Source organism: Ranitomeya variabilis, chromosome 3 (assembly GCF_051348905.1).
Source record: "Ranitomeya variabilis isolate aRanVar5 chromosome 3, aRanVar5.hap1, whole genome shotgun sequence".
Taxonomy (NCBI): Eukaryota; Metazoa; Chordata; class Amphibia; order Anura; family Dendrobatidae; genus Ranitomeya; species Ranitomeya variabilis.
This window is the reverse complement of record NC_135234.1, coordinates 46,414,468-46,428,802: the sequence shown is the minus strand read 5'-3', so window position 1 is coordinate 46,428,802 and position 14,335 is coordinate 46,414,468. Positions and strand designations below refer to the sequence as shown.

Below are 14,335 nucleotides of genomic sequence, written 5' to 3'. Positions count from 1 at the left end.
TAATGTCAGCAGGGGATTTTCATTTATGAAATCTTGCAGTGAAAATAAGAAAGGTTTAAATTGGTTATCCATAGAGATGAGCGAATCAGGAAAACTTTGAATTCGCCAGTTTGTGCGGATTTTCCCTGGAAGTTCAATGTACATAGAAGTTATTCTCCACTATTTGAATGTCCCTTATTATGCTCTTGAGACCCCACAGGTCCCCGCAAATACGAATATTTAGCAATTTGATGCAGGAGGATCACAAAAAAAGTGTCCTTCACACAATGCTGAGGACTCAAAGAGTGGGCTTCTGACATCAGACAGACTTTCACTTAAAGGGAACCTATCACCCCGTTTTTTAAAGATTAGATAAAAATAGTGTGAAATAGGGGCAGAGCTGGGCTTTACATTAGTGCCTTTTTGGTGCCTTTACACCCCCGTTAGGCTGCCGAAATACCTTTGTGAAGTGGCCGTTTTGTCCTGTCACTCAAGTTGGTCAGGTCGGATGGGCGTGGTCACAGCGCTGTTTCTCCCCCAGATCAGGCTCATCATTACGTTGGTGGCGTAGTGGTGTGCGCATATCCAAAGAGAAGATCCACTGCCCAGGAGATTCAAAACAGCGCGGTCTACGCTATTCACCGTTTACCGGTGGGCGCGGCCATCTTTCCTGTGGCCGCGCGTGCGCAGATGGAGCGCTCTGCTGCCCGGGGCTTCAGGAAAATGGCCACGGGATTCTGCGCGTGCGCAGATGGAGATCGCTGCGGCCATTTTCCTGAAGCCCCGGGCAGCAGAGCGCTCCATCTGCGCACGCACGGCCACAGGAAAGATGGCCGCGCCCACCGGTAAACGGCGAATAGCGTAGACCATGCTGTTTTGAATCTCCTGGGCAGTGGATCTTCTCTTTGGACATGCGCACACCACTATGCCACCAACGTAATGATGAGCCTGATCTGGGGGAGAAACAGCGCTGTGACCACGCCCATCCGACCTGACCAACTTGAGTGACAGAACAAAACGGCCACTTCACAAAGGTATTTCGGCAGCCTAATGGGGGTGTAAAGGCACCAAAAAGGCACTAATGTAAAGCCCAGCTCTGCCCCTATTTCACACTATTTTTATCTAATTTTTAAAAAACGGGGTGATAGGTTCCCTTTAATGATTTGCAGCTTTCAGATCACATGGTCATTGCAGCCAATCAGGGGGCGGAGAGGGGTGGTACATCCAATATAAAAGATATGGGACCAGCCAAAAATGCCATTTTATATGTGTACTGTGTAGGGATAGAAAGTCAGAGAGCACAGTTCATTTCACCTAGGGAAAAAAGGCCTAGTCTGATTGTGGAGTAAGACTTCAGTGGTAAATCCCATAGAAAATGGTGATAATCTCAGTCTGTGAACATGAATCCAAAAATCCAAGTGATATACAGGAGGATGCTGTAGCTGCATCATCATTCCGTGTGACTAAGCTTCTTTCACACTTCCATCTTTACAATCTGCACAGGATCCACCAAAATGTTGAAATGATGGATCCTGTGCAGATTGTAAAAAACGGGTGCACTGGGCACGTTTTTCTGACTGACCCGTCGAGGTTATGTGCACCTGTTGTGTATGCGTCTTCGCAGCAGTTTTCCGCTGCGAAAACGCTTACACAACACAACCCAGGTTAAAAATAATTTTAAAAAATTAAAAATCACAATATTCTTACCTTCCAGCGTCCTGTGCAGCGTTACCGATGCTCCCGGTAGCTAGGGTTCCCAATAATGCCTTGCATGCAATGAAATCTGATGATGTCGCGGTCTGCAACATCATCGGGTCATTTCACAATGCATTACTGGGAACGCTAGCTACCAGTAACATCGGTAACGCTGCGAGGGACACCGGAAGGTAAGATTTCATTTTTTTTTTATTGTTAACATTATATCTTGTTACTACTGATGCTGCATAGGCAGCATCAATAGTAAAAAGAGAGAGGGAGCAAGCGAGAGAATTTCCCTGACTTGAAATTCTTCCAGACATGCTCAGTTTCAAAAGACGGAACCCGTCACTGGATTCCTGCTTTTCACAGTCAGCGATGGATCCTGCGTCCATAGGCTTCCATTATAGCCAAAGATGAGCAGCGCAGGACCCATCGCTGAGCGATTTTCCGACATGCAGGAAAAACGTTCCTCTGAACGTTTTCTAAGCCCGACGGACAGCAATTTTCCCACGGATTCAGTGCACGATGGATGAAACGGATGGCCATCAATCACAATCCGTCACTAATAGAAGTCTATGGGAAAAAACAGGATCTAGCAGAAACATTTGCTGGATCCTGTTTTTTTAAAAATCAACGGATTGTGACGGGAGCTAAAAGACGGAAGTGTGAAAGAGGCCTAAATTGATTGATCTGAGATATACTGCAGTAACTGAACTTTCAGAACTTCTTTTTTTATTATTCATAGAATGCTAACAAGGAGAGCAATATTAAAACCCTTAGTGTCAATTTTACTACCAAACCAAAATTCTGAAACCAAGGCTTGTGTGTCACAGAAAGTGTACTTACTGCATTGTGATATCGTCAACCATAATTGTTGTTTTAAAAGCAAAATCTCCATAATCCAAAATTTAAAGACAACTGTTTACCTCACAAACTGGTTAGAAACATTTTTGTTTTTTGCTCACTCACTTATTGTAATAGTCCAATCTTAGACCAAAACACAAACTCGAATTATGCCTAATTTCAACACATTGTTTTAGGGTATCAGTAAACTTTTGTGCACTTCATGTTTAGCGGTTCACATAACTTTTTTCTGACCTGCTGATCCGGTATGGCATTGAATAGTTTTTGTCCTTCTCATTGTAAAATAACATACAGAGGACTGTTGAGGGTAATGTTCAGGGCAGAGAATCAGCAATTGCTTAAAACCTAATTTAGCATCGGGAGTTACAGATGCGTCTACTCTTACTTTTTCTGAAAATTATAAAAATGACTTAATTTTTCATAATGCAAAATAATTAATTACTCCAGTATATCACAACCACTAGATGGCCACATGTAGACACATAGAGAATAAACAACTTTCTACTGAATATCACAAAATCATTGATTTCTTAAAGAGATTCTATTACCAGGTTTTTGACACCTAATCTGAGAGCAGTTTAATGTAGGGGTATAACCCCTCCACTGCCTGACAGCTTTCTGCCTATGCACAGTTCACAGTGAAAGCTGCCAATCAGTGGCGTGGGTGGGGTTATACAGAGCTCAGCATTCAGAGAACTGCTAGATCTGCAGCAGATGAAAAGGTGAATTTATGAAAACTGTTGCAAGCAGCCCAGTGACGCGTTTCTGGAATCAGTCTCTATCCCTGCCTTATGGGGGCAGTGAAAACCTGGGGTCAGAATTATTGTTCTTGTATCACTCAGTATAAATTAAGCAAGCCCATAGGAAAGGTAAGGAAATCCTCATCAGTAGCTCACTAATCCTGAGAAAATAATGCTATAACCAAGTTTTAGAAATAATTGAAAATCTCATGGGGGGGGGCAGCTTGAAGGTCAAATCAGAAGCATACATTAGCATTCCTAGTAATGCCGGATATGTATTGTGGAATTATCTACGGGTGCGTAATTATACTTGGCAAGGATCACTTTCTAATTATTTCTGGAATACCACAAAGTTTAATGCCACACTGCTGCATGGCAGATGAGCAAATTTGCCTTTTCCTAGCATCAGGTGTAATTTTTAGCTTGAGTGGGAGACCATGCAGTATAGTCGCCCCGCTTGCTGTTTATTCAGCTCCTTTTCATCTAGTCATTATGTGTCACATTCACACTTCAGATTTTGCCTTTGATCATACACTTCAGGACAAAAGTACGTACGTGGCTTTTCTTCTTAATGTATTGATGAGTTAGGCTCACAGATGTGTTTTACTTTTACAAATCAATATTTCAGAGAGCTTATGTGGCATCAAGTCGTATTCCGGTGACACATGCACTGCCGGCGCTGTATTGTTGCCATGGAAACTGCTAAATAACACGTACATAAAATATTTCGGCATTGAGAGTTCCTAATATTATGCCAACAGTAACAGTAATATTTGTAAATAGGCAGGTGTAGTAGTGATGCCAAGCAACGAGCCTAAAACTCGTACTGCAGTTCCTCCAAATGACTGCAATTAGCAATATCAGCTTATAAACTAATGACATTCTGTCCCCAAAGTAATAATCACTCATAAGCCATCACAGCAATGTAAGTAATATAATAAAATGTTGGAAGAAAACCAGACAAGCTTGTAAAGGCTGCTATCAAGGTGTTCTCAACAACAGTCTTCAAGAGCGCACTGCTCCATCACCGCAAGGTTGGTGAATTGTTGCTGGTGGTTCGCTTCTGAAGATTTGAATACGAAAAAATTGTTGCACACTCGATATTCTAAGGGAGTGAGGTGCTGGTGTAATGGACTGTTAAAGTCCTAAATATCAAGTTTTATAGAATACACCGCACTCTCTAGTGATTTATAGTGCAATAATAATGAATTTTATTCATAGGACATTAAATATAGGATTCAACAATGTAGAAAGCGACCAGAGGCTAAACTGACATTTCGACTCTTCCCGAGTCTTAATCAGATAGTCGCTTGATGTAGAGTAAATGAGATGTATAGGAAGATCCCTTGAGGTTTGCGGGAGTACTTTTCCACAGGGATATCGTGGCAAAACTATATAGTAAATGTCCAAGAGATAGAGGACCAAATGCCAATATAATCAGCGGGTCTCCTGTGCCGATGCCATTCCGGCAGTGTCTGCACTCTCTCCCTGGGGCTTCAGTGCCGTTGTTGTGGCTCTGTGACCCCAACAGTCAATCAGCACTGGTGCCACTGTCCCCACATTCTGTCAAATTGAACATGAAGAGGAAGTCAGAGTGACACTTTGCAGTCTAACTGAGCATTTCTTCTGGTGATGTACGTTTTTCACCCTTCTTTCCCAGGCGCTGCCAATCACAGCTTGGCAGCATCTGAGACTGATAGAATGGTCGATCAACTGCCAAGCTGTGATTGGCAGCATTAGTGAGGCGTGAAAGTTCATGCCCCAAGAGAAGACAGTGAGGAAGTGCCCCATTGGTATTCGAAGCTGAGTTTTCACACAGTGCACCCCAGAAGAAACAGATGGAAATATCTCTTCAATGAAGTGAGCAGAAAAGAACAGCAGAATCGGGAGAGCTTGTTGATATTTTCAAGGAATTGTACTCATTTTTTGGTGCAAGTGCAGGTCCTATTAGAATAAAAGGTCATTTTCTGATTACATCTCCCCTGTAAACCCATTAAACAGACAATAGGGCACATGTGTGCACAGACTGGAAAAATTAGCGCACTGTACGAATTTATGCAGCACAGATCTCTAACACAGTGCCCATTATCTATTATGTACACACTTTGAATCTCTTTGCCTCTAATATACAGATACAGTGCCTTGCGAATTTGGCCCCCTGGAACTTTTCAACCTTTTCCCACATATCATGTTTCAAACATAAAGATACCAAATGTAAATTTTTGGTGTAGGTCCAGAAATATTTGAACGTTGACCGAATATTTGTGATTTGAGCTATACATGCCACTCTTTTTAATTTAGAAAAAAAAAAACTGAGATGCAATTGAAGTGTAGACTTTTAGGTTTAATTAAAGGGGTTGAACAAAAATTTCCTGTGAAACGTAAAGGAAGTGCATCCATTTTTCTATAAAGCCTTCTCATTTTATGGCCTCAAAAGAAATTGGACAAATGAACTTTCTCATAAATAAAATATTCAGTTTTAATAATTTGTAGAGAATCCTTTGCAGGCAATGGCTGCCTGAAGTTTGGAAGTCATGGAAGTCACCAAATATTGGGTTTCCTTTTTGTGATGCTTTGCCGGCCTTTACTGCAGCTGACTTCAGTTGTTGCTTATTTGTTTATCTTTAGGACCTTACGTTTTTTCTTAATCATTTTAAATGCAGCTCGATGGGATCAAGATCTAGTGATTGACTCGGCCATTGCAGAATATTACCCTTTTTCGCCTTAACATCTCCTGAGTTGCTTTCGCAGTATGTTTGGGTCATTGGACACCTTAAAGCGCCATCCAATCAACCTTGCTACATCTAGTTGAATCTGAACAGAAAGTATTCTTCCAACTGTTTCTGTCTTTAGTCGGAAATCATATATACCAGACCATGCATGCACCACTAACCAAAATACCAAGGGTGCTCAGATGTGTATTAACAGTTCAGTGCAACAAAAATTAAATATAGAAACCTAAGAAGACAGCACTACAAGAACCAAATAAAAATGACATAAATCTTTATTAAATAGCCAGTAAAAACATCATACTGATATCAAAAGGGAATACAAGAGATGATAATGATCACCAAACAAAGACAGTGTGGGTACCAACAGGTAGATGGTACATCAAAGCCTCATATTAACTACATAGAGTACAAGTGCGTTATATAATACAGTACCTTGGAACATATCAGCCCCTAATAGTGCATAGGTATATGAATAAATAAAGAGCATAAGTGCAAAAAGATATATCACCTAATCATGCATAGCGGGACCAATAGTCAGATGGAAAAAGGGAGTGAATAAACGGATAGTTAACCGGTCATATTACCTGAGGAAAAAACCACACTGCCAAGAGCCCCAACGCGCGTTTCGGCGCGGTGCCTTCTTCTGGGGGTGTGGCGTAATAAGAACGTATGAGATATTTAAGCATGGTGTCAACCAATCACAAAGCCCCTACTGGAATGCCGTATAGCTGCATGAGACCCGCGCATGCGCACATAGTGGCGTACTATGACGCGGCAGCAAAGAAGAGACCAATAAGGTCTCGTCTACCAAGCGATTAAAACCCGGCCGCGCATGCGCAGTTAAACTAAATAACACCCGGGCAACGGCAGGATTGTGGCCTGGCCGCGCATGCACAATTGATCTAAACATCACCCAGGCAATGGTGAAGGCGTCAGAAGAGGAGGACGCAGGGACCAACCAGGTCACGCCCACCGGTAAGGCGCGAGCCGGAAAGAAAAAGATCCCAGCGTACGCAACTCAAAGAGACACCACCGCCGCTGCCAGGCAACAAGGTACCAATGCGCAGGTGCTGAAAGGGAATAGAGCAAGGAAAGGGGGTTCACACAATAAAGTGAAAATGAGTAAAGGATAAAGTTTTTGCCGCGAGGCATAGAGAAATACATAACAAAAAGTGAAATTGCTAGTGTACAAAATAGCATAAAATGAGCTATAAAATCGTATACCTACAAATAATTTTTTTATATAAAAATCTATATAAGGCCATATAAAAGATGGCATGTGATACATATATAAAAATACAGAAAATAAGATACATAAATGTATACAATGTGCATATGTAGATACAGAGAATAAATAGACATATGTGAATCACAAATACATAACAGGAACTCCCAATGCTGTGATAGATGAATCCCCAAAGTAGAAAATACTCATTCCGCAGGCACAATCATAGATGGGCAGAAAAATTGTGACATCCAAAGGAGCTAAAGGAAGGTAAACATCACATATTAAAAACAATACTAAATAAAAAATAAAAGCCATTAAAAAACATGGGACTAATAATTCAAAGAAATGAAGAGAGACTAAATGATGTCTTTAGTCGCATCATCAATAAATACTAGTGATCAAATAGCATTGGAAGCCATGCATGCCCGCACCATCACACTGCCTCCACCATATTTTACAGAGAATGTGCTGTGCTCTGGATCATAAGCCTTCTCCATGATTTCTTTCTATCATTCTAGTACAGAATGAGTTTAGTTTAATCTGTCTAAGGAATGCTTTTTCAGAACTGTATTTAGAATTGAGAGTCCTCAGTGGTTGATACCTTTTAATGGCTAACTGAAAAGATGGTAACAAATTGCAAGCTTTCGAGACTACTCAGGTCTCTTCATCAGGTATAGACTAATAGAAATTCTGAAGAATCACATATTTATGTACAACACAGCACAGAACAATGCCATAGATAAGACAGGTGACGTGAAGTAGAATTACCATTATGTGAGCGATAAACAGTTGTTCCCATAAATATTGGAACAGTTCATAGATAACTGTGTAGTCTCGAAAGCTTGCAATTAGTGTTGAGCGATACCTTCCAATATGCAAAGGTATCGGTATAGGATTGGATTGGCCGATATCCAAAAAATATCGGATATCGCCGATACCGATACCCGATACCAATGCATATCAATGGGACACAAAATATCGGAATGGCTGATATAGTCACCCCTCCGACGGCCCCGGCTCTCACCGGTCCAAGCGTCTGCCTCCGTTCCTAAGAATACAGGGAGTGAAGGACCTTCAATGACATCGCGGCTTGTGATTGGTCGCGTGACCGCTCATGTGACCGCTCATGTGACCAATCACAAGCCACGATGTCATCGAAGGTCCTTCACTCCCTGCATTCTTAGGAACGGAGGCACCGCTAAGAGCCAGGGGCCGTCCGAGGGTGAGTATATCAATATTTTTTATTTTTATTATTTATTTTTTACATGAATATGGATTCCAGGGCCTGAAGGAGAGTCTCCTCTCCTCCAGACCCTGGGAACCATACGCACCGCACACTTCCGATTCTGATTTCCGATATCGCAAAAATATCGGAACTCGGTATCGGAATTCCGATACAGCAAATATCGGCCGATACCCGATATTTGCAGAATCGGAATGCTCAACACTACTTGCAATTTGTTTCCATCTTTTCAGTTAGCCATTAAAAGGTATCAACCACTGAGAACTCTCAATTCTAAATATTTTTCTATCCACTGGCTAACATGGTACCAAGATATTTGCAGATGATACAAAACTATGTAAAGCAGTTAATACAAGAGAAGATAGTATTCTGCTACAGATGGATCTGGATAAATTGGAAACTTGGGCTGAAAGGTGGCAGATGAGGTTTAACAATGATAAATGTAAGGTTATACACATGGGAAGAAGGAATCAATATCACCATTACACACTGAACGGGAAACCACTGGGTAAATCTGACAGGGAGAAGGACTTGGGGATCCTAGTTAATGATAAACTTACCTGGAGCAGCCAGTGCCCGGCAGCAGCTGCCAAGGCAAACAGGATCATGGGGTGCATTAAAAGAGGTCTGGATACACATGATGAGAGCATTATACTGCCTCTGTACAAATCCCTAGTTAGACCGCACATGGAGTACTGTGTCCAGTTTTGGGCACCGGTGCTCAGGAAGGATATAATGGAACTAGAGAGAGTACAAAGGAGGGCAACAAAATTAATAAAGGGGATGGGAGAACTACAATACCCAGATAGATTAGCAAAATTAGGATTATTTAGTCTAGAAAAAAGACGACTGAGGGGCGATCTAATAACCATGTATAAGTATATAAGGGGACAATACAAATATCTCGCTGAGGATCTGTTTATACCAAGGAAGGTGACGGGCACAAGGGGGCATTCTTTGCGTCTGGAGGAGAGAAGGTTTTTCCACCAACATAGAAGAGGATTCTTTACTGTTAGGGCAGTGAGAATCTGGAATTGCTTGTCTGAGGAGGTGGTGATGGCGAACTCAGTCGAGGGGTTCAAGAGAGGCCTGGATGTCTTCCTGGAGCAGAACAATATTGTATCATACAATTATTAGGTTCTGTAGAAGGACATAGATCTGGGGAGTTATTATGATGGAATATAGGCTGAACTGGATGGACAAATGTCTTTTTTTGGCCTTACTAACTATGTTACTATGTTACTATGTTAAGACATATAACTTTCCTTTCCAGAACTGGGCAGGCTTCTTTACATGTTTTTTTGTCAAATTCTTTTCTGGTCTTTCTATTTTTAAGGCTGATTAATGGTTTTCACCTTGTGGTGAACCCTATTTATTTGCTATCTTTAAGTCTTCTCTTTATGGTATAACTGAAACACCTACTTCCTGCAGAGTATTATTTACTTGAGTGGATGCCGTGAAGGGGTTTTTCCTCACCATAGAAAGGATTTTTGACATTATCCTTCACTACTGTCTTCTGCGGATGTCCAGGCCTTTTTGAGTTCCCAAGCTCACCAGTGCGCTCTGGTTTTCAGAATGTACCAAACTGTCGATTTGACAACTCCTAACATTTCAGGTATCTCTCTGATGGATCTCTTTTTTTCAGCCTATTGATGGTTTGTTTCTCTTCCATTGAGAGCTCCTTTGACCGAATGTTTTCGGTATGCAGCAACAGCTTCCAAATGCAAATACCACACCTGGAATCAGCCCCAGACCTTTTACCTTCTTAATTGATCATGAATTAGTTAGGGAAAAGCCCATGCAGCCCATGAAAGAGCTAGCTTTTGATATAATTGTACAATCACTTTAGGTCCCTTGAAAAAGAGACAGTTACATATTAAAGAGCTATAATTTCTTAACCCTTACGCAATTAGGATGTAAATACCCTCAAATTAAAGCTGAGAGTCTGCACTTTAAGCCCATATTGGTTATGTAACTGTATCTTGAATATGTTTTGGTTAACAGCTAAAAAGCGAAAACTTGTGTCACTGTCCAAATATTTTTGGACATAACTGTACAGTATATGGCCACATATAGTAGTTTTTTTTAGCAATAATCTATAAGGAAAAATTCTGGCATGTTCCATTGAATGTTGTGTTACATAATTATTCATACCTAAAATAACTATTTTGAGAATATCTATAAAGATGTTAAGGGCAGGAAGTGGCACGAAAGGAGGTGAGAAGGTGATGAAGATGAATTGCACGTATTTGCACTGTTTCTTACTTTTATGCTTTATTGCTAAGGAATTTGTCTGGTTGACAGACACAGGCAGATAGAGAAAAATTACTATGCTTAGTGAATTTGTGATACTAAGAAAATGTACTCAATTTGCTTTTACACATGAATGCTCATATGATGCTTCTAAGAATTGAATGATAATGACGAGCTTTAGGTATACAGAACAGACACATTTCTAGAAACGTGCAATTTGTTTGCAAATATTTGTGTGCTGTTTTCTTACAGACGACATGTGAAATCTGCTGTGAAAACATTGATAGCGTGACTTGTAGCGTCTAAGTCTGGTTATTTCACCAGTTTTCATTCTAGCATAATAAGAAATTATATAGGGGCCCTTTTACAAGGGTAGATAACCAGTAGTGCTTGTCGATCAATAAAATATGTAGTCTATCAACACTTTTTTTAAAGTTTCCATTACTGAAAATAATCAATTAAGATATGTACTGCCAATAGAAGGAATTGTTTATATGTGCATAATTACATGAGATCAACAACTATCAAGCATTTTTTCATTTTTTCGCTGGACATGCTTTCACTAGGCAATGATCGAGGTCGAGCGCTGGCATACATTTCCTTGTGAAAGACCCATAAAGCAGATCTGTTTTCAGTTTTCCCAATACAAATTTCATTCATTTTTTTTCATGGATCTCTTTGACCCAAAAATCCATTTTAGTATGTCTATGTATTCTATTTGAAAATATTTATTGCCTGATAATATAAATTAGACAGTAAATGAGCTATGGTTGGACTTTTAAAATATTAATTTTAATTTTAGCTAGGAAAACAATTAAAAAGTAATAATAAATTAAATGTATTAATAGTGATGAGTGAATATACTCGTTACTCGAGATTTCTCGAGCATGCTCGGGGGTCCTCCGAGTATTTTTTAGTGCTCGGAGTTTTAGTTTTTCTTGCCGCAGCTAAATGATTTACATCTGTTAGCCAGCATAATACATGTGGGGATTCCCTAGCAACCAGGCAACCCCCACATGTACTTATGATGGCTAACAGATGTAAATCATTTAGCTGCGGCAAGAAAAACTAAAACTCCATGCACTAAATAATTCTCTGAGGACCCCCGAGCATGCTCGGGAAATCTCGAGTAACGAGTATATTCACTCATCACTAGTTATTAACTAATTTTATTTCCATTTACATAAAATTGAAGGAAAACTTTTTATTATATATTTTTTTTCAGTACCACCAGCTATCCTAATTCAACAAAAATCCTTCAATGCAACTGCAGATCGCCAAGAGGAAATTACGATATTTTGCAGAGCCACCGGCTCTCCCAAACCCTATATCAGCTGGCACAGGTAAGCCTCAGTTAAGAATTCCAATTAAATAGCTTACATGACCAGTAAACATGGAAAGTGTAGAAAAAAGAGGAAAAGTACATTCACTGGAATTTTTTTCTTAATCTTCTGTTCTTCTTTGTTCCTATTATGTCTCATAAATGCAATGAAAACTGAGAAATGCTGTCTGGGCTGTACGACAGCCGGCTACAGCAGAACCCCCTCCCCCCAATATTCTCATTACAGCAAAGATACAAAGATAATTAAGTTCCGCACCTTATCTTAAAGGGAATTTGTCAGCATGTTTTTGCTATTCATTCTGGCAGCAGCATAATATACTGTATTGATTTCAACAATGTATCACTTACTGGACTGCTTATAGTACTTTTGATAGAATCCATGTTTTATCTGTTGTAGATGTAGCAATAATCATATTACTAAGCTGTGTATAACCCCGCCTACACCACTGATTAGCAGCTTTTTATGTACACTGTCAGCTTGCTGCTAATTAGTGGTGCGGCAGGGCTGCACAGATTATCTGGACTGCCTAGTGCAGCAGAGATAATCTCCTACTGATAAAACACTGATTGTATTGAAATTATAACATACAACCTTGAAATCGGTTTCACTTGTCCTATATTATGCTTCTCTCAGATTAAAAAGCAAGAACCTGCTGATGGAAGCCTTTTAAGGCCCCCATACATATGAGAATTCTGTTGCCCGAACTCACCCATATAGTTGAGTTCACCTGACACTCTAATGAGCATGATGCTTTTGGCCAATTGATTGTTGGGGGAGATGCTGATCGGGCATATCCGATATTAGACTGCTGATCATATTGTTCTCCTAGAGATAAGCCATCCACAGATATATCTGTTGGATGCTTTCTCATAGAGAACACATGAGCGCTTGGCCAAGCGAGAGCTCCTGTGTATGTGAGATATGCTCAAAATAACTGTCGGTTGAGCTGCCAGTCAAAGCATCATTCTGCCAAAAGTCATCTAATGTGCCAGGGGGCTTTTCCCCTTCAGCCAGTTACCATTTGAAAATTGAAGAGATTATCAGGAAAGTAACCCATGTGTTCTTCATAGAAACTCATTAAAGCTTCATTTAGTCTCCTGTTAGGCTCATTTGGTGAGGTGGATCCTCCAAGCCTAAGGTCTGGGTGAGCACACAGGCCACAGGCATCAGTACACTAGAAATGTGAGGCACACAGGACACAAATAGCTGATGGACTGGAGACTGCATGCATACAGCAGACTGTTAGCAGAGGTACTGGAAGTCACAGGTAGACAGGAAATGAATGTACTATAAAAGCAGGCAGTAGACCTTTAGCAAAGGTACTTGAAGACACAAAAATACAGGAAACTGTAATACTGGAAACCACAAACAGGAGATGTCCTTGAGAATGAAGATAGTTGAGATATTGGAAACTGTAGGCCTTCAGTACACGTCCTGGAGTCCACACACATGTAGCTCAGATACTGGAAACTATAGGCAGGCAGGAGATGTCCTGGAGACTGCAGACAGATAGGTGATATACAGTGGCGTAACTACAAAGTTATGGGCCCCGGTGCGAACTTGCAAATGGGGCCCCCCCGCCATAAAATTCAATGTAAGCCCCATAGAATACAATGCAGCCCCCCCCTCATAGTATAATGCAGCCCCTCCATACAGGGGCAGTGACAAAGACACGAGCAAATGGTGACGAGGGGGCAGAGGAGAGGGAACAAGGGGGCAAGGAAGACAGGCACTAGGGGACACATGGGGGCTAGGAGGCAGGGGAGAAGGATACAAGGGGTCTAGTGGGCAAGGGAGACTGACACAAGTGGGCAAGGGAGACTGACACAAAGGGCACACGGGGACTAGTGGACAAGAGAGACTGGCACACGGGGACACGGACTAGTGGGCAAGGGAGACTCACACACGGGGAATAGTGGGCAAGGGAGACTGATACAAGGGGACTAGTGGGCAATGGAGACTGACACACGGGGACAAGGGACAAGCACAAGGGGACAAGGGAGACAGGCACAAGGGGACACATAGGGACTAGTGAGCAAGAGACTGACACAAGGGGACAAGGGATACAAGCACAAGGGGACACACAGGGACAAGTGGGAAAGGGAGACTGACACACAGGGACTAGTGGGCAAAGGAGACTGACACAAGCACAAGGGGACAAAGGAGACTGACAGAAGCACAAGGGGACATAGGAGACAGGCACATGGGGACACACAGGGACTAATGGGCAAGGGAGACTGGCACACGGGGACACA

The 14,335-nt window shown here is 41.4% G+C and overlaps 1 protein-coding gene across 2 annotated transcripts in view; it reads left to right on the top strand.

The window, feature by feature from the left end:
- NCAM2 (neural cell adhesion molecule 2) overlaps positions 1–14,335 on the top strand; it is a 585,384-nt gene that overhangs the window by 329,147 nt on the left and 241,902 nt on the right. For both annotated transcript variants that reach the window (XM_077294013.1, XM_077294012.1), the window contains exon 6: positions 11,963–12,080. In XM_077294013.1, the coding sequence (XP_077150128.1) occupies positions 11,963–12,080 (118 nt within the window). The remainder of the gene's footprint in view (positions 1–11,962; positions 12,081–14,335) is intronic.